At 38.8% G+C, this 26440-nt stretch overlaps 2 protein-coding genes across 9 annotated transcripts in view; one reads left to right on the forward strand and one right to left on the reverse strand.

Annotated features, from left to right (window-relative positions):
* EFCAB10 (EF-hand calcium binding domain 10) overlaps positions 1-25549 on the forward strand; it is a 38769-nt gene extending 13220 nt beyond the window's left edge. Inside the window, exons 4-10 of one of the 4 annotated variants that reach the window (XR_015162696.1) lie at positions 3728-3894; positions 9211-9630; positions 11747-11828; positions 20570-20675; positions 22479-22590; positions 23405-23474; positions 23999-25549. Coding sequence is in view for 2 of the 4 variants with exons in the window: in XM_086396949.1 (XP_086253075.1) it covers positions 9211-9262 (52 nt within the window). In the remaining 2 variants the exon portion in view is untranslated. Of the gene's footprint in view, positions 1-1102; positions 1181-3727; positions 3895-9210; positions 9784-11746; positions 11829-20569; positions 20676-22478; positions 22591-23404; positions 23475-23998 lie in introns of those variants that run through there. The other 3 variants (XR_015162695.1, XM_086396949.1, XM_086396950.1) reach the window with 3 other exon arrangements.
* RINT1 (RAD50 interactor 1) lies at positions 6-24739 on the reverse strand. 5 transcript variants are annotated; one of them, XM_086396945.1, is made up of 15 exons: positions 24588-24739; positions 24098-24143; positions 18434-18481; positions 16572-16813; positions 14178-14351; positions 13930-14079; positions 13226-13382; positions 11293-11403; positions 10971-11196; positions 10094-10231; positions 7805-8004; positions 4199-4413; positions 2732-2912; positions 2540-2658; positions 6-1482 (listed from the first exon to the last, which is right to left on the reverse strand). In XM_086396945.1, the coding sequence occupies exons 3-15, from the start codon at positions 18449-18451 to the stop codon at positions 1290-1292; spliced, it is 2124 nt and encodes a 707-aa protein (XP_086253071.1). In that variant the 5' UTR covers positions 18452-18481; positions 24098-24143; positions 24588-24739; the 3' UTR covers positions 6-1289. The 5 variants fall into 5 exon arrangements, with proteins under 5 accessions (XP_086253071.1, XP_086253073.1, XP_086253069.1 ...); XM_086396947.1 differs by having other exon boundaries at positions 7805-8000; positions 10090-10231; XM_086396943.1 differs by having other exon boundaries at positions 18297-18481.
* Positions 25550-26440: the final 891 nt, after the last annotated feature.

The following is a 26440-nucleotide window of genomic DNA, read 5'->3' on the forward strand; positions in this document are numbered from 1 at the left end:
TAAGCTTATTTTTAAATGACTTTATTTTATGTAAATAATGTGGCATGATGTTGACGTACAATTCATACATTTTAAAACAGAGGGTCCTACCTTTTGATAGAAGCATTTCATTCCCTGGAAACTTTCAGCTTTCTGTCTAGAAAGTGAGGACAGGAAGGGCTGACAGCAGTCTCTAAGCCTGGGGGGAGGGGAGGAAGGGGATGCTGGGGTAAGGAGGTTCCAGAGGCCGCTTCATTCTGTTCTCAATGGGAACCCCCAGCAGTTCTCAGAGAATGAGATACAGAAGCGTCAACCAGCCAGAAGAACTAACAGAAAAGCTTTAAGCACAATATACTAGTTGGAAAATCTCTGTATACAGAGTAATGAAATTTTTCTCAAAATGATTTCTCACACAGTAAATGTTTATCAGCAGTACAGGCTGCATGCCAGCCTGACAGTTTTGGATTTGAGGTATTATAGCATGAACAGTATTAACTAAATGCTAAGTCAGGAAATAAAAAACCATGGGAATGAAACTACTTACAGAAAGAAGCCTTTAGCTAAGCTAGCTCAATTTGTGTTTAAAACTCTAATTTAACATAGTCCAAGGCCAAGGAAAAGCTGGGAGAAAGTTTTAAGATTCTCATCTCATTACTTACATAGATATTCAACAAAAAATATTTAATTACATTCCCTACCTCAGAGCAGATGGCAGCAGCACAGTGTTCCAGTTAAAATGTTTCATCCACAAAGCAAAGGTTGCCCACTGTCACATGGAATGGAGCTAGGAAGTATTCTAAATAGAAAGACATTTGTGGAAAGAGCAAATTCTATTTCAGTCACCATCTCTTGTGTTTTCTTATGGGAAACAGTGAATTTCCAAACTAGATACAGGAACTTCAATTAAAAACATACATTTTAAAGTGATTTTTTAAAAAAATTTATGTTATGTTAGATTACCTGCAACAGTCTTTTCTAACTGGCAAAAGAAATTAAAAGTTGACTGTAATTTATTATCTCTGCTTCTGTATTTTATTTAACAGACATAGTCACTGTGTATATTTGTAAATGGAATTACTCTGAGTTTTCGTGGCCTCTGAGCTTTCTGTTTTTGTTTTCTTAGGAACAAGAGGACTCAGGAAATATGGTCAGCATTTTAATAACACTCTAAGTCCCAGATAATAAATGATTCTATAAAGTTTTCAGTTGTCCAGTTTCATTAATTCAGAACTTCAGCATATAACTTGAAATCCAACTGGCTTCCTTTTTGTTAAAACAAAAAACAAAAATCCCAAACGAAAAAAGACCCTTTATTTTCCAGTGTTAGGCCAGTTTGTCCTCAAATTAAGTAGAATCTCAACATCTTGCTGAGCCAGTTTATAAATCCCAACTTCATTTAGTGCCGCTGTGGCAGGAGGTTGCCCTGAAGTTGACTGCAGGACATCTCTCAGAAGTAAGGCAGAACCAACATTCAAATTCAAAAGAATACAGGCTTCTTTTACACTGTTTAAAAAAAAAGAACAGGAAGGAAATGAGATCTCCATTATCTATATCATCCCATATTATCCTGTAATGATGTCATTTAGAAAAACTAAACAGCTACCCTGCATTGCCAGATCATAAGCCCTCTGTAAAACTATGGATTAGCTATTTGGCTCTTTCAACATGTGTTGACTGTATATGTACAGACTTTATATTTCATTAGATTACTATAAGGTAAAAGGATCATTGTTTTAACACATATTCATTACTTCCCCAAATATGATATTTGATACTAACAGTATATTAAATGTAGGTAAAACTTTAGGATATGGGAAAAGAGAAAATTAAGGGACAAAATATAAGCAGATAGGTATACAGAATAAAACAAAAAAAAACAGAAATAAGTATCATACCGAAATGAGCAAAAAAACCTTTCATTTTATTCGTTTTAAAGGAATACTTTATAATCTCAAGAATCTAAATAAGTTTTATACCAATTTCTAAAAATACTGCTAAGAATTCTTCATATATCATGTTAGTTACGCTGCTACTGCTGCTGCTAAGTCGCTTCAGTCGTGTCCGACTCTGTGTGACCCCATAGACAGCAGCCCACCAGGCTCCTCCGTCCATGGGATTTTCCAGGCAAGAGTACTGGAGTGGGGTGCCACTGCCTTCCCCATAGTTATACTTAGAACCAAAACTAATATCAAATGTTTAAGAAAACAAATTTTAATTTTTCTTCAGGCCTGGCCTGTTGTTCAGTACTAAACATTTTAAATTTCTTCTATTTACTCAATATGGCAGGAGTGCATTTGCTTTCATATTCTATTTATTTCCAAGTAATAAGCATTAAACCAAGTGTTAGAAAACAAAGCTCAACATATAATTTATATGCAGCTCTGATCAACTTTTGGAGGTCATGGGTCACATTTTATCATCACATCTTATGACTATTTTAAGTTTTTAATTGATGCTATGTATACTTAACATCACTGGAAACTTAAAGCTGTTTAAAAAGTAAACAACCTCCTCTAACAATTTGATAACATCGAAGTTAATTGTTAAATATTGTGCTTACTGTTTAAAGTAATTTTCTGGCCTCTTGCAATAGTGAGAAAACAAAGGGAAAAGATTCCGAGTCATGTCAAAGTGCAGCTGAGCAGCTCCTCCTTCATTGAAGTGATTGGCAAGAATTATCTGAAAAAAAGGACAATTCATATAGGAGTTGCCTTTATCATCACAGCCCAAAATACAGTCTGCTCTTACTTACTTCTTGGTAGATGTATATGTCCAGCTTCTCTACAAGCATTTGCCAGAAAACTTTAAATAGGGAGAAGCAAAGCTGCTGCTCTAACTGAAGTAAACGGTCTCGTAAAGTAAGCAGCAAGGGGCAAGCTGAACTGGACAGGGACATCACCGCCTGTTCAGACTGCGATGGCAAGGACAACCACCTGGAAAAAGCAGAAACAGCACTGTCTGCAGCATATTCATTTTTATTATGAAATTTGTCATCATTCTATATGTTTAAGATTTTTTACTTATTTTAAATCTGGGGAAATACACTTTTCTGGGGCATTCTGGCTAAGAAAAACTATATAGCCCAACATTAAAAGTGCTCTCAGAAAATAAATATACCTGTTTGTTTATTTTATGTTATGTTATTTTATTTTTGGCCATGCCTCACAGCTTGCAGGATCTTAACTCCCTGACCAGGGACTGAACCCAGGCCTCAGCAGTGAAAGCCCCAAGTCCTAACCACTGGATGGCCAGGGAGTTCCCTGTACCTATGTTTATACTTTTTGCTTCCCTTGTGGTTCATCTGGTAAAGAATCTGCCTGCAATGCAGGAGACCCCGGTTCAAATCCTGGGTCAGGAAGATCCACTGGAGAAGGGATAGGCTACTCACTCCAGTATTCTTGGGATTCCTGGTGGCTCAGCTGATTAAGAATCTTCCTGCAATGCGGGAGACCTGGGTTTGATCCCTGGGTTGGGAAGATCCCCTGGAGAAGGGAAAGGCTACCCACTCCAGTATTCTGGCCTGGAGACTTCCGTGGACGATACAGTAGCAAAGAGTCAGATACAACTGAGCAACTTACACTTTCTTTCATGTTTATACTTTAGTTCTCAATGAAACACTCTTTATTTAAGCAGGATGATAAAATCTGTAAACCTCCAAATTTAACATGACTTACTGATATAAAACAGTTAAAATGTAAAATGCATTAACATTTAAGACATTAGTTAATTTTACACTGTTAATTTTCAGCAAAACAACAGGGACTATTGACACTTCTAAACGGATAAGTCCTCTGTGTGACACGGCTGTGCTAGGACCGACACTGCCTGTGCTCAAGGAAGCCACCATCTGGGGGAGGTAACAGACATCACAAGGAATCGTGGGCAGTGACTACACTACAGTGCAGGCATGCACAGGTACTGCAGCAACACCTGGCTTTGTCAGTGGGTGACAGGCTAGGCCATTTAACCCCCCTATCAGACACCAGCCGTCTGGATTTACAGCCACATCTGAAGGTTAAGTTATTGTCCATTTATTCTGATTAAGACTGTCAAAACATATTTTAGAAAGATTTCCATCAAAAATGGTTAAAAGTTGGGAGTGCAAAAGGCCAAACTCCATGCTGTCTATAGACACTTTGGAAATCTGACTGCATGTTATCTGTTAACTTTCAGAAACTGGAGTTGAGAGTTGACTTATAAGAAAATACAGAGGACTTACCTCTCTTTTTTATACAGTTTTGCAGCATCTTTAACTTCTCTAAAAACATGGTCTACTTGCCGGGTCAGCATGTCATGCTTTAAACGCTCTAACAGGTTAATCATGTCATCAAAGACAGAGCTTTCCATAGAGGCTAGCTGTCCTAGCTGGAGTTTACTCAGAGTGTTATTCTCTGCAAAGACTTCCAGTGCTGCCTGTTGAAGCTGTAAGAAGAACTGAAAGCAAAAAAATATGTTAACATGTTTAAGATACTTTTTTTTTTAACAGCTTGAGATCTAACTCATATATAATTCATTCATTTAAAGTATACAGTCTCTTTGTTAAGACTCTATGCTTCCACTGCAGGGGGCATGGATTTGATCTCTGGTTAAGGAACTAAGATAACACATTTTGTGCAGTGTGGCCAAAAAAAAAATATACAGTTCAGTGGCGTTTCATACATTCAGAGTTGTGCATCTATCAGCAGTCAGTTTTACAATGTTTTCATTACCCTAGAAAGAAATCCCACTCTCTGCCATCATCTCCCAATGTCGTCCTCATCCCCCACCCCTAGGCAACCACTCCTCTTCTGTCTCTAGATCTGCCTGTTCTGGACATTTCATGCAAATGGACTCATATAATCTATGATTCTTTATAACTAGCTTCTTTCACTTGGTATAATGTTTCAAGGTTCAACCATGTTGTAATATGTATCAGTTTTCATTCCTTTTCGTGGCCAAATGATATATCCTATTTATCCATTCATTAGTTGACAGACATTTGGGCTTGTTTCCACTTGTCTTTTATGACTAATATTTCTATGATCATTTGTGTACAAGTTTCTGTGCAGATATATGTTTTCATTTCTCTTGGACATATACCAAGGAGTAGAACTGCAGGATCATATAGTAATTATGTATTTAACCTTTTGAGGAATTGCCAAACTATTTTCCAAAAAATAGTTTTGGAAAGCAACTCTACCATTTTACACTCCTATTGGTTGTGTATAAGGGTACAAATTTCTCCACACTGCTTATAAATGATACTATATTATTATTATTATGGCCATTCTAGTTTGTATGCAGCGGTATCCCATTGTGGTTTTGATTTGCATTCCCCTAATGGCTAATCTCATTTTTTCGAGACAGAGATTGATAGCTACAGTAAACTAACAGATACATGAGTTAAAATAATTAAAATATAATTTTTTTACAGTGTTGTTTTAGGTAGAATTAATACTCTTCTTTCTGCCTTATAGGAAAATAACACTGTGGATAACTAGTAAAACATTAAAAACCAAAAACCTAAATGTCTATTAGTAGGGGCCTGGGCATGGCTACTGGGGATTGTTCAGAGATGACATGTGAGAGCCCGCCTTGGCATCTCTGCTCAAGCTGTCAGGGTAGTAGCACTGTCCTTTTGAGACTGTTCATGGGCTGTGGGAGCCTAGAGCCACCTATGGCCACATTTACCAGAGCCTGCCTATGAGTGAAGCCAGAAATGAATAACTTTAGAGCAGCCATGCCTAATCCTTCCAGTTACACAAACAAGTTCCTCACCTCATGCCACCCCACTCCCCAAATCAGGCCAGCATTAATCTGGGTTTCTGCCACCTATGACTGAAAAACTCCTAATTCTGAATGGGCTGGATATGTCAGGCTTGGCACAATCTGGCAATGGTCAGACAGCTGTTAGTACAGACTCTAATGAATGGAAGCTGAACTCTGTCTATTCTTCCTATTTTTGGGTAATTCAAGAGCTTACATGATTTTTATTTAGTGTATTCACAAGCTGAAGGACTATGAATGTGGTTAAATGATATTTGGTGTTAAACAAAATTTGTACCATAATAACATACCAGACACAAAATTTAGTCATGATTTGAAGAGTCAACTCTAAAATTTGATTATTTCTCTGTTGACAGAAGGAACCAGTTAATTCAATATCAGATTATTAATTTTCTAAGGACAGGGATGATGGCCAGTTCATCTCCGTTAACCGACTACAGCACTGAGTAAAGTAGTTAATGATGTTCCACAAATATTTCACTGAAGCTAAAAATGTGCCCCTGAATGAGTCTCTTATTAAAGCATTGGCACAAGAAGCAAGAATGACTGTTTTATGAAAAAGCTAAGCAGAAAATGGAGCACTGTGGGGGTTGGTGGGGGTGAGTGAATAAAGCACCTACTAAAATTAGGAACATGACACATAAAAGTACATAATGAATGAATGTATTCTGACTAGGTGACTTTATAAAGACAAATGCATTGATCATTACATTCCACTAATATTCATTTTAGGAAATAATTATTTTCCTTGCTCAGCAGAATGATATCATACACATGTATTTCAGTTAACATTTCTGTAAAAAAGTCTTTAAATAATTACTAAGTCCCAGCCAAAAGGCCCAGATTAAAATAAATTATGATTGTGTTTATCAGCTATTTGTTTACATCTATTATTAGTATATTTGTTTCCTGTTTTTTGGCTGATTATCCTGGATTTAAGATAAAGACTTTCATTTTTTTTTTCTCTCACAGTAAAGGAATACATTTTTTTCTATATGAGATGCTAGCAGTATAGTATAATATTTTGTTATAAATTCATAGTATATTGGGGACTTCCTTGATGGTCTAGTGGTTGAAATGCCATACTTCCAATGCAGGAAGTGTAGGGTCAATCCCTGGTTGAGGAACTAGGATCCCCAGATACCACGCTGCTTTTTTAAAAAGGGATTCTTATCTTTTAGAGGTACATATGGAAATATTTACCATGAAATATATCTGAGATCTACTTCAAAATAATTCTGTATAAGCGGTAGAAGAAAGGCTTAAATGAAACAAAATTGGTACTAGAAGATGGGTGAGAGGCATATAGGAGTTCATTTTACCATTCTATTTACTCTTGAGTATGTTTCAAAAAAACAAAATATTAAACAATATTTTAATGTATGAAATATTTAGGTTAAAAATGTTTCTATTTTTATGACTCTTCATAATCTGTCATGTTTGAAGGCACTCAATAGGGACTTTCCTGGTGGCTCAGACAGTAAAGAATCCACCTACAATGCAGGAGACTGGGTTTGATCCCCAGGTCAGGAAGATCCCCTGGAGAAGGGAATGGCAACCCACTCCAGTATTCTTGCCTGGAGAATTCCATGGATTAGAGGAGCCTGGCGGGCTGCAGTCTACAGGGTCACAAAGAGTCGGACATGACTGAGTGACTAACACTTTCACTTTTAAGAGGTATCAAATGTTATTCTTTGATTTTCCTTAAAGTTCTGAATTTTATTGATTTTGACGTCATTATACAAGCTTAGCTTTTTCTGAGATGGCAATTACCATTTAATGTATTTCCCAAGTTTAAAATCTACAGAGGGAAGATTTACTTTATAAACTACAATTTCATGAAAGGATGGCTTTCTTTTCCAATGATTAAAATATCAGCATGATTTAACTATACGAGACTTAGATGAGAAAAACATGTACTGTAATCATACCTCCTAAGTTTGGCCCAGTTTTGATTCTGTCTAACGTGTGTTATTTCTGCTTGCTACAGATTCAACATTTCAAAAGGTAAAACTGTTCAAATTACTAATATATTACTTAATATAAAAGATTAACTTACAACATTGTCAGCCCAGTCTGCTAGCACTGTTGAGATATAGTTCACGGCATTAAGAATTGCACAGTACCGAAAGCCAAGGGAAGCTCTAGTCTCTTCTTTCATCACCTGAGTTAATCGTATCCTAAAATCATCCACTAAGTCCTTCTGTAACTCCAGGAACTGCAACTTTCTGGAAGCTGTGGGAAGATTTTTATACCTGTCTGTGGAGAAAATTAACAAGACATATGAAGGTTTATTGCCTTCCCACGTGGCGCTAGTGGTAAAGAACTTACCTGCCAATGCAGGAGATGTAAGAGACACGGGTTCAATCCCTGGGTTGGGAAGATCCTCTTGAGGAGGGCATAGAAACCCACTCCAGCTTGCCCGGAGAGTTCCAAGACAGAGGAGCCTGGCCGGCTACAGTCCATAGGGTTGCAAAGAGTTGGACATGACTGAAGCGACTTAGCACACACAGCATGTGAAAGTTTATGGTATAGGGTTTTCCTATTGGCTAGCTTTGGTGCCTGGAGAAGGCAACGGCACCCCACTCCAGTACTCTTGCCTGGAAAATCCCATGGACGGAGGAGCCTGGAGGGCTGCAGTCCATGGGGTCTCTAGGAGTCGGATACGACCGAGCGACTTCACTTTCACTTTTCCCTTTCATGCATTGGAGAAGGAAATGGCAATCCACTCCAGTGTTCTTGCCTGGAGAATCCCAGGAATGGGGGAGCCTGGTGGGCTGCCGTCTATGGGGTCGCACAGAGTTGGACACGACTGAAGCGACTTAGCAGCAGCAGCAGCAGCTTTGGTGCCTTTGTCAAAAATCAACCAACCATTCAAGTATGGATCCATTTCTAAACTCCCTAAGGATATGTGTTTCACAAGTACTGGTATTTGTCAAAACTCATTGATCTATATACTGATGACCTATGCGTTTCACTGTATATAAGTTATGCCTCTAACACAATGTTGTAAATCAACTGTGCTTCAGTTTAAAAGTTACGACTCAATTTTTTTTAAAGGTATATGAGAAAATCATATACAAAAATTATTCCACTTCTTCAACAAATGACATTTTTTAAAAAAGGAAGGAGGAAGTAGGATAGGTTAAAAGAAACACGTGATTAAAGATTTATAGGTGAAAAGGTAAGATGTCTAAAATGCTCTTTAAAATACTTCAGGAAAAAAATCTGTATTTTGGGGGGTGGGGGGAAATACATAATAGAAAAGCAATAGTTTTAAACTTTAGGAACAGATAACCTGAGGGTTCGTTATGCTGCTTTTATATATATATGAGAAAATTTCCATAATAAAAGATTTTTAAATCAGTTTTGCTAAATATTTTTGTATTGTAGTGTTTTTCATATTTTTCTTATGAATTATTTACTGACTGGGCTGGAATGACACCTCTTCTGGTTACCCCACAGGCCCAAGAAATGGACAAGGCACAGAAGGACCACGGCAGTGACAGCTCAGTAGCGCCTGGAGAACCAGCAGGTCTGCAGTGCCCCAGGGGCAACATGGACAGGAACAGGCCAACCAGGGCTAGAGACAGCTGGGCCACCCTCCAGCCAGAACATTCTTGGACTATAGACGTTCTGTTACTATTCCGACTTTGCCTTCTCCAGGGGATCTTCCCGACCCAGGGACTGAACCCAGGTCTCCTGCATTGCAGGCAGACTTTTTACCATTTGAACCACCAGGGAAGCCCCCATTCTTGTCCTTAAAGTTACTTTATATTGTTCTATAAACTCTGATAAATCAAAGTGAAGAAAATAATATTTAAAATTTGGGTCAATCACCATTTACTGAAGATACTTGAAAAGTTGAAAGACAAGGGAATTCAGGTAATAAAATTAAATTCTTATGTGTTTTTATGTAACAAATGAGGAATTTTTCCCTCATGTAAACTAATGTTTAAGGTCTTAAATTACAAAAAATCCAAAAGCTAAAATACTGTGCTAGAGTTTTGACCAAAATAGAAATTGAATTTGAAGATATTACAATAATCACTATATGGTATTTTGTCAAACTACTTCAAAAGTACTGAGTGAAGAGTCAGTACTTTTACTTACTTTTTAAAATTTTATTGAAGTAGAGTTGATTTACAATTTGTGTTTAATTTCTGCTATATAGCAAAGTGACTCAGTTACACATATATACATTCTTTTTCATATTCTTTCCCATTATGGTTTATCACCTAATGGACTCCATCCCTCCACCATTCCCCTTCCCCCTTGATAACCACAGGTGTGCTAAGAGTCAGTAGTTCTAAAAAAAACAAAGTTATATCTTTAAGACTATACTTGCCAGTTATAACCAAGAGTAGTGTCATAAAAGTTTCTGCACAGTCTGGAACTTTCATCTCATCCACATCAGTGATATCCTTATATTGGGATATCCAGGCAGCTTCTGATGAGAGCATTGAGTCCATTTTTTGAAGCGCAACTGGCACACGAGAAAGACTATGTCAAACAAGTAGCTACAGATTGTAATTCCTAATCTTTCAACTCATAATGTCTTAGGAATGATCATTTTTCTGTAAAAAAGTAAATGTACACCCTCCTACTAGTTGCACTATATATAACATGCTCTATTTTAAGGTTAAGTAAGATCTTTTACCTCTGCCCGCCACACCTACCCAGAATCTTCCAAATATCTTCACTGACTAGAAAAGCCACATCCAGAATGATTCCATAAGAGCAGAAATACTATATGTAAAATCCATAAAACAGTTAACTCTACTGGCTTAAATTTTTTTTTTTAGTATTTTTATTTATTTGGCTGTGCCAGTCTTAGTTGCGGCACTCAGTATCTTTTTAGTTGTGGCATGCAGCATCTTGAGCTGCAGCAAGCAAACTCTTCGTTGCAGCATATGGGATCTGGCTCCCTGAGGAACAAACCTAGTCCCCCTGTATTGGGAGCGCAAGTCTTAGCCACTGGAGCACCAGAGAAGTCCCTGGCTTAAATATTCTACCCTAGAAATACGTAGAGTACAATTGTGGGAACAACTGAAGCTTGATGGGGAGAAAAGAAGATAATCTCTGAAGGCAACTTGATAAACCTCAACCGAGAAAAATTTAGATGGCTCTAGTTTCTACCCAGAACTGGAGAAGAATAACACCTAAAATTTTGTATTCACAATAAGAGATACCTCTCCCCAGCCTACGGCCATATGAGCACTTACATTTTCTCTCCACAGTCAACCATCTCTGAAAACAGGTCTCCTCTGATAGAATATGCATACAATTAGCAAAAGTGCTAGGATAGCCATGAACGCTGTGTAGTTCTTTTTCAAACAAAAGCACCTCATCCACCAAATGACAGAAGAGATTGTCGTCATAGAGCAGACAAGGAATATCAGCAGCTAACTTCTCAAGAATCAGCATCATAAGGCCTCGAGAAAATTCAAGCTAAAAAAATACAGAAGCATAAGGTAATGAAAAAGACAGCTTATTCATGGACACCTGCAACTCTGAAACTGAAATGCTTTGGACTGAATCTCTTACCCTTGCATTTACCGAAGAGCCCACTTTGTCCAATATTGGCTGAATCTTCTCATCCAGAAACTGAGTGTGGTTCCCGATCCACAGAAGAACCTGAGCCAAGTACCATTCAGGCTAAGGAAGAAGATGAACAGTTTGAATTCTTAAGTCATTCCAACTAGAAAGTTACAGTTAGTTAAATGTTTGTATACATAAGAGCACAATTTTGACTCTGCACTTTACATTCATGGAAGGCTTAACAATCAAATGTTTCCCAATGTACTCCCAATAAATTTCAATAATGTGGCTTAAGTCAACTAATGAATTTACAATACCATAAATATTTAAAACCTAGCACTTTAGAAATATGTAAAAGATAAGTATCACAAAGAATGATGGCCTTTATATAATTTTTTTGGAAATAACTTTCCAAAATAATTTTTAAACATGACTTTCTTCTGTTTTTTCTTTTTTTCAGAAGCTAAATTAAGAAAAATTTGGCTGGTCTGCATTACAAAAAATATAAAGACTTAAGGCAGCTGTAATTATAGAAAAATAATGTAAGTGTGCAGTTTTTTAAATTGTCACTAGAGGTGATTCTATAAACCTTCTAAGTTTTGTTGGACAGGAACTCTAAAACATTTTCTGAAAGGTAAAATCCTGCTGGGTGCTAGATGCCGGGAATACAGAAATGAAAAAGGGGCAGGTAATCTCAGGGCCTGCACAGTTCAGGCTTCGTGTCACAGTACTAGGAGCACTGGAACTACAGTTTAAAAAGCAACCAATAGAACTAACAATTTTCTTACCTCAAATCATTACTGCCTGTCTACAGTAGTTAGACTTCTTTTGTGTCACTTACCATTTCCTAATTGGTTCTACTCTTCTTTCTACCAACACCCCAACCAAGAGTGGGAGACCCATGAAGTACAAAACAAGCTGAATTTGAGAACCAGAAATTCATTGTCATCCCACTCTTCCCTACGTAGATATAACTGCCTGTCCCTTGATTCCTTTACAATTCTATAAAGCCTGTAAACTCATTTATATGTGACATGTACAATGTCTGGTGCAATCAGGCATTTAAAATCATTTAATTCAAAACACTTACTGTAGGACTCCTTTGCTACTTGCACCGCATCACATGTAGAAAGACTTCAAGGATAAACAGTATCCACCCCCTAGCAACTCCCAAGGTTATAATTCTCAACACATTCAATCAAACTTCACTGAAAACAGTTGTCTCTGATTTTCAGAGCAGATTAAAGAAAAAGTCTCAACAGGATGTCCAATACACATGGGTGTGGTCCCTCAACTAAAATGCTGGTGATAATTTCCTCAAAGTCATTCCTGTCACTTATCCCTATACTCTCTCCTGCATAGCTACAAATCATTTTATATTTTTTAAATTATTCTTCTTTTTTATTTTTATTTTTTGGCCGTGCTGCATGGCACATGGGATCTTTGTTCCCTGACCAAAGATCAAACCCACGCCCCCTATGGTGGAAGCACAGAGTCTTAACCACAGGACCACCAGGGAAGTCCCACTACAAATCACTTACACATCAGCACTTCCATTCAAAAGCTAATTAATGCTCTACTATCTTTTGACTCTCACTTCTCTTTCTGATGTATTATAAACCTGAAGGAGCAGTTTGCACAGTGGTACACATGTGGATCCAGTTGTAAAAAAGTGCCACAGCAAATGCTACAGCACACCCCAGAAGAAACTTGAAGAAGTGGTCAGATGGTGTGTTAATGAGTGCACTGCTTCTTAACAACATAGCAACACAAGTCCCAAGTTACATCTGTAAAGGACAGTGACAAAACTGGAATTTAGCTCTTTAGAGAAAAAACAGAATTGTGGATAGAATCAGAATTTAACTTAAGCCAGCAAAAGTACAGAAATCCTTAGTATTTGCTATTAATTAAAACCAGGGCAAAAAGCAGCAAAGCACACCTTGCTTATAACATTAGTCTGGCGGTTCCCTCTGAAGTGATACCTGAACCTTTTCTGAAGGGGAGTCAGCATAATCTGGATGGGCAGGATGACAGAAGGGGATGTGGGAAGAGAGTATTTTTCTGGAAGCTGTTTTGGCTCAGTAAATAATTCATCTCTGACATAGTAAAGTCAAGGAAAAAGAAATGCATATATGTATAGATATAGGTATGTATACACACAGAACATTTTTCCAGCAGATATATATGATACTGAGTAAAATTATAACAGATAATATGTACTCTCACTTTAAATTACATATGACTTAAGTAAAAAGTCCATTGGAAATGTTATTAGAATTAATCTTTCCTAAGATAAAGGATAATAAGTAAGGAAACACATTCGAATAATCATTTTATTAAATTAACACTAAGTTACTAAGGCTTCCTTCCAATTTTGCCCAGTTTTTTAATTGTCCCAAGAGACCTATATGTGATGCAAACTTGGGTCAATCATGTACTTCAGAACTCCTCACAGCCCTTCCACCCACACGCAGTTTACCTGGAAGGAGAACAGCACCCCCACTACATACGCACACACAGGTAAGTCCCAACCTAGTACTCCCCCCATTTCGCTTCTTGGCCACTTGCAGAAAGCTTTCCTTTCTGGTCCAAATCCACTCTAGAAAAAAGAAATTTTAGTAGGTTTTACCCCCCAAAAGATACGAGGTTTGTAGTTTCAGAAGCTGACAGAACAGTGTCTCCAGGTTACTGTATATCTCAGGGGCACTGGCTGGTCGACTGATGCCAACAGTTTGAGACTGAGAGGGTGCGATGAATGGCCAGTGAAGCTGTGCTAAAATTTCCTCAAAATCACTGTAACAGAAAAGTGAGAGAAGTATTGCTATCAAACCCAATGAACATCAAATAGCCATCTGAAAGCAATTACCGTGAAATATGGATAAATTCCTTGCCTTGTAAGCTTGTCCTTGAGAATTTTATGCCAGAATTTAACTGTGGCTCTCATGAAACCAAGAAGATGAGTACAGGACGATTCCTGAAGCTTGATGTCAAGTTCCGCCATAAACACCAGAGTAGACGCTGCCTCTGGGACATTATTGGTCATCAGATATTGCTGAATGTTATCACTGAAAGACAAGGAATAGCAAAGTTGAAAGACACTTTGTTCAGAATAATTCCAAATGTGGAAGACTGCTTCTTCCTCCTGCTTTACATAAAGCTACAACCAAAAGAAGAAGGAAGCACCAACTTAAAGTGTTTGGTTTTTTTTTTAACTTGATACCCCAGTCTTTAGGAGCCTGGAATCCTCAGCATCCTCCTAAGAGCAGTGGGCTGTGTTCAGGACATCTCCCTCCACGTTTGCCTGCTCAGCTCTCCTAATAGGACAGACTTTTCCTCTGTCACATTCCATCAGGCACCCCTCATTTCTAAGAAATCTATCAGGCACCCCTCATTTCTAAGAAATCTGTCTTTTGCAGAATCATAATCCAAGGGGAGAATGTGGGTGGCATCTGGTAAGTCAAATATGCTAGTCTTCAATCTGTACCTACTTTGCCCAGCTGAACTTGACTATAGGGAACTTAGGGAGGTGGCACCTCAGAGTCGAGTCCTTTCAAGTTACTGCCAAGCTGCACATAAAATTTAAGGCAAGCTCTATAGCGAGGGTAGCAAAGTCAAATGCCTAGAAAGGCCTGACAGGCAAAGTAAATTAAGAAAAGCAAAGTGGGGCCAAGTAAAAAGCATATACCCCACCCTAAGGCTAGGGCTGTCACACTGGAATGTAGGTCTAATGTGGCCAAATCTTAAACATTTTCAGGAGAATCAGAAATCAAGATTTCCATGTAAAATCAAACTATTAATCAAATTCTGTAAAACAAGCCAAATACAACATGTCTTCAGAACTAATTCAGCATATGACTACCATTTTGCACACTGGCTCAAAGAACATTTGAAAATGAAATGCTTCTTTTGATAAAAATCACATTCCATATCTTAAGACAGAATAAGGAACAAAAGTTAACCTTTTCAATCATTAATCTCTGTTCAGAGGTCATCAGGAAATTGGAAGTTAGTGCTCTCTCTCTAGGCAGCCTGTGTGCATTCTACCAAGGCTTGGCTGAGGAGCTGGAAGCTGACTATGAGCTGGGTTCCCGAAGCGCGTCAGTTCCGCTGGGTGGGCACAGCGCCCTCTGTGGGAACAGGCATGCATCGCCGTCACCCCGCCCAGCTCCACTAGGCGCTAGTCCTTGCTCCACACCTTTGTTTTCCACTGGCTCTGCTTCAGGCAGTAGCTCACATTTGTTTTGTTCTGTATTTTTGACAGCGCTTTGGCCTTCCCCTACTCTCATTCTCTCATTTTTCTTTCTTCCCCTTTTCGAATCATTAAGTTTCCTAACAGATTTTGTCTTTTATAGCTATTTTCATAATTGAAATTATGAAACCAAAACATGTGCAAAATGTAAGCAGAAATGTTAATTCAGCTTGTTTGAAAGGCAATACCAGACATAATCAATCAATGATATGTATTCAATTCAAAAAGAAGTACAACAGACCCTTGAACAACATGGGTTTGAACTGTAGAAGTCTGCTTATAGAAGTAGAAGTATGGGCTTCCCTTGTGGCTCAGCTGGTAAAGAATCCGCCTGCAATGAGGGAAACTTGGGTTTGATCCCTGGATTGGGAAGAGCCCCTGGAGAAGGGAAAGGCTACCCACTCCAGTATTCTGGCCTGGAGAATTCCATGGACTGTATAGTCCATGGGGTCGCAAAGAGTCGGACACCACTGAGCAACTTTCACTTTCAGTCTGCTTATAAGATGCATGCAGACCTGCCATTGGAGGAGCTCTGGTGCTCCTAACCTCTGCTTTGTCAAAGGGTCTACCGTCTTTTTTTTTCTCCCTATTCAAAAGTAGGAGGGCTTGTTATTCATCTAATAATATACTATGTAGCTCTTCTTAGGTGATATCCACTAAAAAAAAAAATTGAATCATAGATAAAGCAATCCGTTTCATTAAGTGACCACCTCTAAAAGGTAAAAAGAGGAATATTACTACTCTGATGAGCTGTTTTGTTAATATGACATTATAATTTTCATTGTGTATGCACAGTACAACTATGGGACTTGAATTTTTTACTCGGATTCCTTTCTTTTAAATGCAAATTAAGCCCCTGAAAAGTTTATGTTCATTCACAATAAAGGAATCATTATCATAATGCTATTTTCATAACTGGTAAAATCACATTATTATAATCTTTAATTAACTCAATTATTTAATGGCATCCATGTACTCTCTAAGACAGAGTCTCAAAGGAAAATAATAATTATGAGAACAAAGAGGCTTATTTTACCTTAGTTCTTCAATTTGTGAAATCCATTTAAGGTAAGCAAGATGCCGTTCAATCTCTTCAATTTGGTTAATCATGGCTCCGAGATCTTCCATCCAGGGCTGTGCAGTCAGCAAATGGCTGTTAATGGAACTGAAGAGATGGGTTTCTTGCTCCAGAAATTGATTAAGGAATTGCTTTGATTCTTCTGCCTTTTTTAAGGCAGTGTGAATTCTTTTAGGGATTTCTGATGAAACTGTAAGTACCTGACCATACCAAAAATAAAAACAATAAAAAACAGCAAATATCAGGTAAGATTCTCAAAACCTTCTTTATTAGTTACCTTCAAAATGCATGTATGTTCTAAACAGAAATAAAAATTGTCATTTAAAAGCCTCAAAAGAAAGGTTGGATTTCTGCATCCTATACTACCCAAGCCTCAACATAAAATGCTGATGTGGAGGTGTGTAGGGAGGGCCCTGGTAAACAGTATGTATCTTTGGGTCTACTATCACAAAGCACTTTCAGAGGGTCCAGTGAGAGAACATTTACCTGCTTTACCCACTAAAGATTTTCCTTCAAAAACAAATGAGACTGTGATGATAAAAGTCTGGGTTTCTGTATTTTGCAAAAGTTCGCCAGGTGATTCTGATTTAAGTCCAGGTTAAGAACGAACCATTGACATGCTTGGTAAGATAGCCAGGTAATGTCTTTAGAAATGGTACTTTATTAAATGGATTTTTCTTATAGTAGATAGAAACACATACAAGTATCAGGCATCAGTACAATATAAGAATATATTAGAGGAATTCCAATTTAATCAACACTGATGATACACTTATTCTACACCAGGCACTGTGCTAGGGACTGATAGATAAATTAGACACAGCATCTGCCCTTAATCTCACTTGTTATGAAAGAAAGATGCAGGCACATCTTCAATGGTGGGATTAGTGCAATGAAAGAGATGCCAGGTGTAATGGTGTACTAAGGTGGTGTTTCCCAGACTTGAATGTGCATAGGAATCACCTAGAGATATAGAGTGCAAATTCAGACGCATCAGGTCTGAAGTAGGGACTGAAATTCTGCACTTCTTACGGGGTTCCAGGCAATTGTACTTGCATGGCTCATGAACAGACCTTTGTAGGCTTGGTGGAAATTTTTAGGAAAGTTTGGAAGGCAATGGCATTTCAGGCAAAAGAAACAGCTCAGTCATGATCAGAGAAGAGCAAAATGGGGAGGAGGGCACAGAATCCAGTCCAAAGAAATGCAGAGATGAGCCGAAATAGGTAGGGGGCATCTTGGGCATTACAAGAATACCTGGCTTTTTCCAATAAGCAATGGGATGCCATGACGAGTTTTTAATAAAGGAATAATTCAGTGGGATTTATGATTTAATATAACCATGTTTATTTTCATATTATTTATGATAAAAACTGGGAATAGCAAAGAGATCAACCAGTAAGGGCCTGATTAACTAAATTATGTACAACCACATTTGAATACCATAAAACCATTAGAAGAGATCTATATGTATTGATATATTAGTTGTATTTACATTACATTATAATGTGTATCAGAGAAGGAAATGGCAACCCACTCCAGGATTCTTGCCTGGGAAATTCCATGGGCAGAGGAGCCTGGCAGACTATATACAGCCCTTGGGGTCACGAAGATTCAGACACAACTGAGCACACTGCACATAATGAGTGTACTACTGATGTCGTCTCAGTGGGTTTTAATACTTGCCTGTTCTTCTAACTGCATTTTATTTTCTGTCATCTGTTCTATGAGTTTATCAAGTTTCTTTAAAGATTTAAGGTCATTTCCGACTTCCTTTTCTATAAATGCTGACACACAGGAAGGGAGATCACCATTATCTGTACCTTCACAGACTTGTTCATTTTCAACAAGAGCTGCAATACTTATGTCACCTAAAATGAAAAGAATAACAATTACTCAACACCACTAACTACTATAGAGTTAAAGGAAATGCAAATGATATATAAGGCAACATGTCTACTTTCAAAAGTTAATAAACACTATATATGGCATTTTGTTTACATACAGTATTTGTATGTATATGTGTGTGTGTATATATATATATGTTCACAAAAATGCCCAAATGACTATAGTGTGTACAAATGAATCTGAATATATATATATATACACACACTATATCTTATGTATTTATATATACAATCAGCCCTCCACGTCCATGGGTTCGACCAACTACATATAAAAAAAATAGTAAAAAGAAATCCAGGAAGTTCCAAAAATCAACATAAATTTGCCATGCTCCAATAATTATTTACATAGCATTGACACTGTATTAATATGTACACTATTATTATTAGCATTAGGTATTATACGTAACCTAGAGATGATTTTGGAGAAGGCAATGGCACCCCACTCCAGTACTCTTGCCTGGAAAATCCCATGAATGGAGGAGCCTGGTAGGCTGTAGTCCATGGGATAGCTAGGAGTTGGACACGACTGAGCGACTTCCTTTTCACTTTTCTCTTTCATGCACTGGAGAAGGAAATGGCAACCCACTCCAGTGTTCTTGTCTGGAGAATCCCAGGGACAGGGGAGCCTAGTGGGCTTCCATCTATGGGGTTGCACAGAGTCAGACACAACTGAAGCGACTTAGCAGTCAGCAGAGATGATTTAAGCATACAGAGGATATGTGTAGGCTATATGCAAATATTGTGCCATTTTATATAAAGGACTAGAGCATCCAGGGATTTTAATATATGCAAGGGTTCTGAAAGCAATGCCCCATGGATACCAAGTGATGACTCCATATGCATATATATATATGTTGTTTAGTTGCTAAGTCATGTCCAACTCTTTGTGACCCTATGGACTGCAGCACATTAGGCTTCCCTGTCCCCCACTATCTCCTAGAGTCTGCTTAAATTCATATCCATTGGGTTGGTGATGCCATCCAACCATCTTATCCTATGTCGCCCTCTTCTCCTTCAGTCTTTCCCAGCATCAGAGTCTTTTCCAATAAATCGGCTCTTCGCATCAGGTGGTCAAAGTATTGGAGCTTTAGCTAATTCAGGTTTGATCTCCTTGCATTCCTAGGGACTCTCAAAGTCTTCTTCAGCATCACAAATATTATATATGGGTATATATATGTATATAAATATACACATAGACAAATACCCAAATGAATACCTATAAAGCAATTTATTGATCAAGTATACTACAAAATGCTTAAGAGATGAGGCAATTCAGAGTGAAGGAAAAATTACTAAATTCTGTCCTAGTAACCAGAGGTTTCAATAGATGTTGGCATGACAATGCAGTTACAAACACATTAAATGTTTCCAGACAACTGGATCTTAAGAATCTATTTTGTTACTGGAGAGGAAAGGTCAAATCTGATTCTACTGATACAGCTTCTATTAAATTAGTAATATATTTTCAAAATTTGTAAAGAACCAGATGGTATAGTCTAGAATAACATCAAAGGAAGACTCTGGTTTTAAAATGTTTAAAAAAGAAAAATGGCATTGAAATATCTCAAGTGTATGAAAAAAATCTGAAAGGGAGACCAGTGAATAAAAACTCCTCCTTATGTAAAAGAGTTTTAAGCTTCAAATGCAGTTGTACAAAATTGACCATTTCAGACACAGGGAAAAAAGGAAATATGAGAGAAAACACAAATTACCAGGAAAAACTCAAAATGGCTAGCACAACCACTAAATTGTACGATCTGAAGTGAGATTGTTTCCATGGCAAAAAAAGTCAATGATGTCCTGTATTTCACAAGTCAGTTTTTCACTATGCAAGACTCTACACCTTCTTCTATTCAGAATATTTAAGGCATAATTAAGCAAGTTACCTTGAATCTTTGTAGAATGAAGGAAGATTCAAGTATTTCAGTTTTAAAATTCTGATTTTTATTTAAACAAAACACTGAAGAAAACAAATTTCTAGTTAAACAATTCACTTCAAAGGCAATTGTTTTTCTAAATTTCTGGACCAACAGCACGGCTCCTCTTTTCCAGATGATTTCTAGCTATACCTTTGTGATGGTCTACACCAGGACGGATTTCTGAACGTGCCCTGAACCTGGCAAACCCAAAGGCCCAGAGCAGCTTCTTGGCAAAGAAGGTAGGAGCGTCACCACCCACAGCTGATACCCTTCTCCTCCTCCACCCCCATGTGCTAAGATGAACTGTTTCCCTTTGAAGTGTGTTTCCATGTGTAAGCTTCTCCTTTTGGTTCCTGGTGGTTTCCCTCTTGCAGAAGCTTAGGAAACCCGAAGTTTGGGTCAGACTTTATACTGGTTAACACCATCATGTCACTGTGCAGCCATTAAGTTCCCTGATACTAAACACGCTCAACTCTACTGAGTCCACAACTTGAATTATTTCATTTACAGGGTTTAATCTCTCTAGATATAAGTTGTACCTAGAAATTTAAAAAAACAAAACCCAAGATAATGTAAAAATTTAGAGGAATAGCCATTGAACTCCAAATGAAAATAAATACTATAAAAGAAAGCCCCAGAGAAAGAGAGAATGGACTTCATGGAAACCAAACATTAGAATAAACCTGAACATACCGTGCATTTCTCTACTCCAGGTTTGCCTAAAGGATTTGGTCTTCTCTAAACAAACCATTTATGGTTTGTTAAAAGCTTGATTGTACTAGCACATATTTCATTACAAAGACTATGGCAATTTCTTAAAAAGCAAAACCATAAAGCAAACAAGGTATGCGCATAAGATAAAGCTGGGGGAACAACACAGCGCCTCCTGGGGAGCACTCCTGGGTGGACTTCACCTGTTCTTCCTTGGAGTTTAACCTTGTAGAACTGGGCTCTTTGCCAAAAATAAAGTGTTTTTCTTTTTTTAAGTACAGTTTGCTGTACAGAAAGTTACAGGTACAGCTTCACAATTTTTAAAGGCTACTTTCCATTTATAGTTATAATATATTGGCTATATTCCCCATGTTGTACAATATATCCTCATAGCTTTAAAAAAAATTTTTTTATTGTAGTTGATCTACAATGTTGTATTAGTTTCTGCTGTACAGCAAGTGAATCAGTTATATATATATATCCACTCTTCTTTAGATTATCTTCCCATATAGGTTATTACTGAATATTGAGTAGAGTTCCCTGCTATACAGTAGGTCCTTTATTAGTTCTCTGTTCTATATACAGTAGTGTGTATGTGTCAATCCAAGTCTCCCTCTTCTCCCCCCCACCACCGACCCCAGGTAACCGTAAGTTTGTTTTTCACATGTGTGACTCTACTTCTGTTTTGTAAATAAATTTATTTGTACCATTTTTTTAGATTCCACATATAAGTGATATCATAGGATATTTGTCTTTGCCTGTCTGACTTATTTCACTCAGTGCTTATTTTATACGTAACAGTTTGTACCTCTAGATACCCTACCCCTGTATCGCCTGTCCACACTTACCTCTCCTCATGGGTAACCACTAGTTTGTTCTCTATATCTGTGAGTCTGCTTCTCAAAAATAAAGTTTTAAAGAAACAGCAGTGAAGGGCAAGAGGTTATAATCAGCCTCATTAGAAAACAACAGTCACTTCTGACAAAATAAAAGAACAGCTAAATAAAGATATGCTTGTGTAAAATGTAACTATCAGCAATTAACATAATATATGCCAGTGTTTAACACTGTGTATATTCCCCTCCCCCAGCCCATAAAATTTTTTTTTCTCCTTTGTTCTATTCAATTTATAAGAATCAAATGCTTTTTCACATACTATGAGAACCTGTAGCCCACTGATAGGTAGAAGCAAAACTAATAAAAGTCTATGCCTCAACTTCCCAACTATAAATTCTAACATTTGCCCAGCCTACATTTAAAAGGTTGTAAATGGGACTAAAATCCATGTTTCCTGACTCTTAACATGATATTCTTACCTTCTTCTTCTTCAGATATGATCAGAATTGGCTGGACTACATCAAACTTTATTACTACAGCAATCCATATACTATTATGTACAGGAGTCTCAATGCCATGTCTTTTCATTTATCTTACATAAAACATGTAAGTTTGTGTGATGTATCTGCAGACACAGAGGCAGGGCTATGGGCAGAGGGAATGTTTTGTGAACTCTAAGCTTGCTGTAGCTTATAGAGTAAATTCTATCTTCACTTTTTAGAAAAAAATTATACTCTTTTGATTCAACCATTTAAATGCACCATAGTACATTCTTATTCAAATAACATCCTTTAAAATGACCCACTGGTGATTTGCAGGGGTGAGGAGGGAGGTGTTAATGTCTCTCCTCTATTTTTTGTAAAGCACACTTTTAACTGCAGAGAAATTGACCAAGCCACCAAAGGAGGGGCAAAGATAAAATCTACAGCTCAGTGGCATCAACTTCCCAAGCATATGAATGGGGGAAAGGTAGAAAGGGAAGGGTTTAACTGAATGGTATGAGATACTCTCAAATCCTTTGCCTTTAGGTAAAAGGAGCTGAGTTGTGGCAGCTGTGACTGCCAAGTACTATGAAGTGCGCATAGCTTGCTTTCTGAGACAGACTGTAGCAACAGGCAATGTTAAGGGCAAGTCTAAGTCCTAAAGCCAATATGGTAACATGGGCACCCTTTCTGTTACCACTATTCATTCCCAGACTATTTGCCATGGTCAGAAGAACCAAAAACTCTTTGATGGAACAGCTGCTTCCATGCTTCCCCCTTCCTCTCCCCATAAATTTCACTTCAAAAGCCCTTGATGATTCCTTGCTTTCCAAAAGCTTGGCACATTTAGCTCATTAAAGTAAAATGCCAAATGTTCACAACCCTGGCATGTGCCCCTGCAGGTAGTAAACATTGACCTTTTCCCTTTCCTTGTCCAGTTCAAGATCCAGGAACCAGGTGATCTGTTGTGCTCTTCCCAGATCAATGTTAACTGCAAATTCACTGAAGGTAAAGTACAACTAAACAATTATTATTTGACTCCTTTAAATGCAACTACGATGATGGTCATCTCTCCTAGATCATTAGCCCCTCCAAATTCCTGATGCTTAACAAGTTGATGCTTCATTAAAATAACAGGCAGGCCCCAGTTATTTTGAACCCAGTGGAAGGGCAGCACTGGAGTGAAACCACACCAGTCCTTGTACTAGGTAGGGATCAGGAAGTGCTAGTCTCCAAATTACCCCACATATTACAATCTTGAAAGTTAAAAATATGTGCATGATGATAATTAGTATTTATTACCATGCAAGACTGAAGGAAAACGGAGAGGAAGGCAGCAGAGCATGAGATGGTTAGATAGCATCACCAACTCAATGGACATGAATCTGAGCAAACCCAGGGAGATAGTGAAGGATGGAGGATCCTGGCGTGCTGCAGTCCATGGGGTCTCAAAGAGTCGGACACAACTGAACGACTCAACAACTATGCAACCAGGTTGTACAAAAAGGAAAAAACGATACTTTATCTAAAAGATTAACAGGCTAACAAGATCCTTCTGGATGCAGACCCGAGGACCGAGTTGTGGAGAGATGGCTGGGTGGAAAGTGCTAAGGTGTTTGGAATCTGCTTACTTTTCTCCTTGAGGTTCTTCTTTTGGTCACCATTTTCAGAGCAGCACTAGAAGGAGAACAGGTAAGACAAACACATTAAGACTGACCTGATAGGTGGAACTCACACAGAGCTCTCAGGGGGCATCCAGTGGAGGACAACTTCTCAACTTCCTGGGAGGCCAGAGTCTGGAGGTTCCCAAAGAGCCACGTCCCTGGGGCCACCACTGTCACATCCCCAGGAGAGCTGGGGTTACCTTGCCTGGCCTCCAGGGGCACATCTCCAGAACGATCTGGGTCATATCACCAGGGATCGCCAGAGCTACGGCATTGGGGCCACCTCCCCCGGGAGGTCTGCCACCTTACCAGAGCAGCAAGGGCCATCTCCCCGGGGTCATGGCAACCGCGTCCCCAGGCCGCCAACTCCACCTCACTGAGACACTCTCCCCTGGAGGTCTGTGCCACCTCAATGGGCCACCAGTGTCCCCTCCCCGGGTCACCAGGGCCACCTCACCGGAGTGACGGGTGGCTCGCCGATCTCGCCGGCCGGGAGCATCCTGCTTCCGCACGAGTCGTCTGCTCCTTGCGCAGCCAGCGTGGCCAATGGATTCTGGCTCCGGCCAGCGATCAGAGATGAGCCTCAGAGACCGTAGCGCCGGACGCCACGGCAACTTCCTGCACCGTCTCTCTGGTTTCTTCCTTTCCTACCAGAGAGGCTCTGCCAGTGCAGCTGCCGGCCGTGTGCAGAGGCTCCCCCTGCCGTCCGGGGGTCGGATCAACCCCTCTGGAAGGAGAAGCCGGGGAGAGGAGGGGCGGTGAGGAGGTCTTTCTTAACCTCGGTAAAATCTTCTCCACTGCACTGAGGTCGTTAATGATGGAGCTTGAAGGTACCCCTCCCTCCACACCATAAATTCCATTTAAGTCATTTCAACTTATTATTTCCGATGACATACCAGATGTTCTGAGAGTGTGAGGGGGCTTGTCGACTGGCTTTAATGTAATTTGGTTGGACTGTTTAGCTGCGGAATTTCCAATGTGTTTTATCTGTGGATACTTCTTTTACCGCAGATCAGATACACCTAGAGGTGACCCTCCAACTTTCTACCTGGAGGGTGCAGATCACATTCCGGAAGCTGAAAGGAGGAAAAGGACTCGGCATCTAATATATACTTCGCCAACTGCAGAGACCAAAGAAGCCTGTTTTTTGCTAGAGAGGAGGATTAGGACTGCCATCAAGAGTTAAATAGCCAGGGATTTGACGACTTCAAAACAAACGTGCAAGTGTTACTGTGGAGACTGAAGCCAAAGGGGGAGGGGAAATAAGCAACCCTTAGAGAAAACAGAAAACATTCAACGAGGAGAAAACTTTATTTATATCCTGAGATGCGTGACCCCCATTGCAACCATAAAGCAGTAACAGTCTACTATTCTAAAAGGAGCATTTAGAGACAAAAAATATAATAGTAGAAATGAAAATTTCAGTAAAATAATTTGAAGATGAGTGTTGGGAAGTATCCTGGGGCGGGGACGGGGGCAGGGAGGAGGGTGGGAAGCAAAAGATCAAATAAGTAAAAAATAGGAAAGAAAAAATAAATTAGAGGACCACTCCAGGGGGTTTAAAATCCAAAAAATAAGAGTTCTAAAAAACAAAACAAAACAAACATTGATTAGGGAAAGAATAATCACCAGCAAAACAATTAAAGAAAATTTCTCCTAACCAAAGGTCAAGAGGTTTCATATTGAACTGGGTCCCACTGAGAGCCAAGCACAATGGATTACAACCTGACTCATCCTGTGGCTTGTCACTGTGAAACTGCAGAACGCTGAGGTCAAAAAGACAATCCTAGGCTTCCAGAGAGGGAAAAAAAGAGATCATTTAGAAAGGATCAAGAATCAGTATATCATTCAATTTCTCAATGGTCACAAAGAAACCCAGAAGACATCAGAGCATGTCTGTCAAACTTCAAAAGAAAATTTATTTCACACTGAAATTCTGTACATGACAAGTAAACTACCAACCAAATGTGGATAAAGAATAAAGGTGTGTTCAGACATTCAAGACCTCAACAAATTTCCCTTTCGTTTATTTCTCCTTCCTCAGGAAGCTACTGGAGATGTATGTACTCCATTAAAATGAGGACTATACAAAGGAAAAGAGTGCATGTAATATGGGAAACACGCAGAGGAGAAAAATAAAGTGGGAAGCCCTAACAACAACTGTGCACTTGAGGTAGGTGGTACAGGTCAGAAGGTTCCAGAAGAGATGCCTTTGAAAGATAAGACTGATGGAACTCCTTGTCTGTCAGAATCTCTGGAGAGAGAAGTTTAAACAATCATTAAGAAGGCAGGGCTTGGTTTAGTGATGAA

This window comes from Bos grunniens, chromosome 4 (genome assembly GCF_055505025.1).
Source record: "Bos grunniens cultivar Pamir isolate PY7600 chromosome 4, Bosgru_T2T1.0, whole genome shotgun sequence".
NCBI classification, from domain to species: domain Eukaryota; kingdom Metazoa; phylum Chordata; class Mammalia; order Artiodactyla; family Bovidae; genus Bos; species Bos grunniens.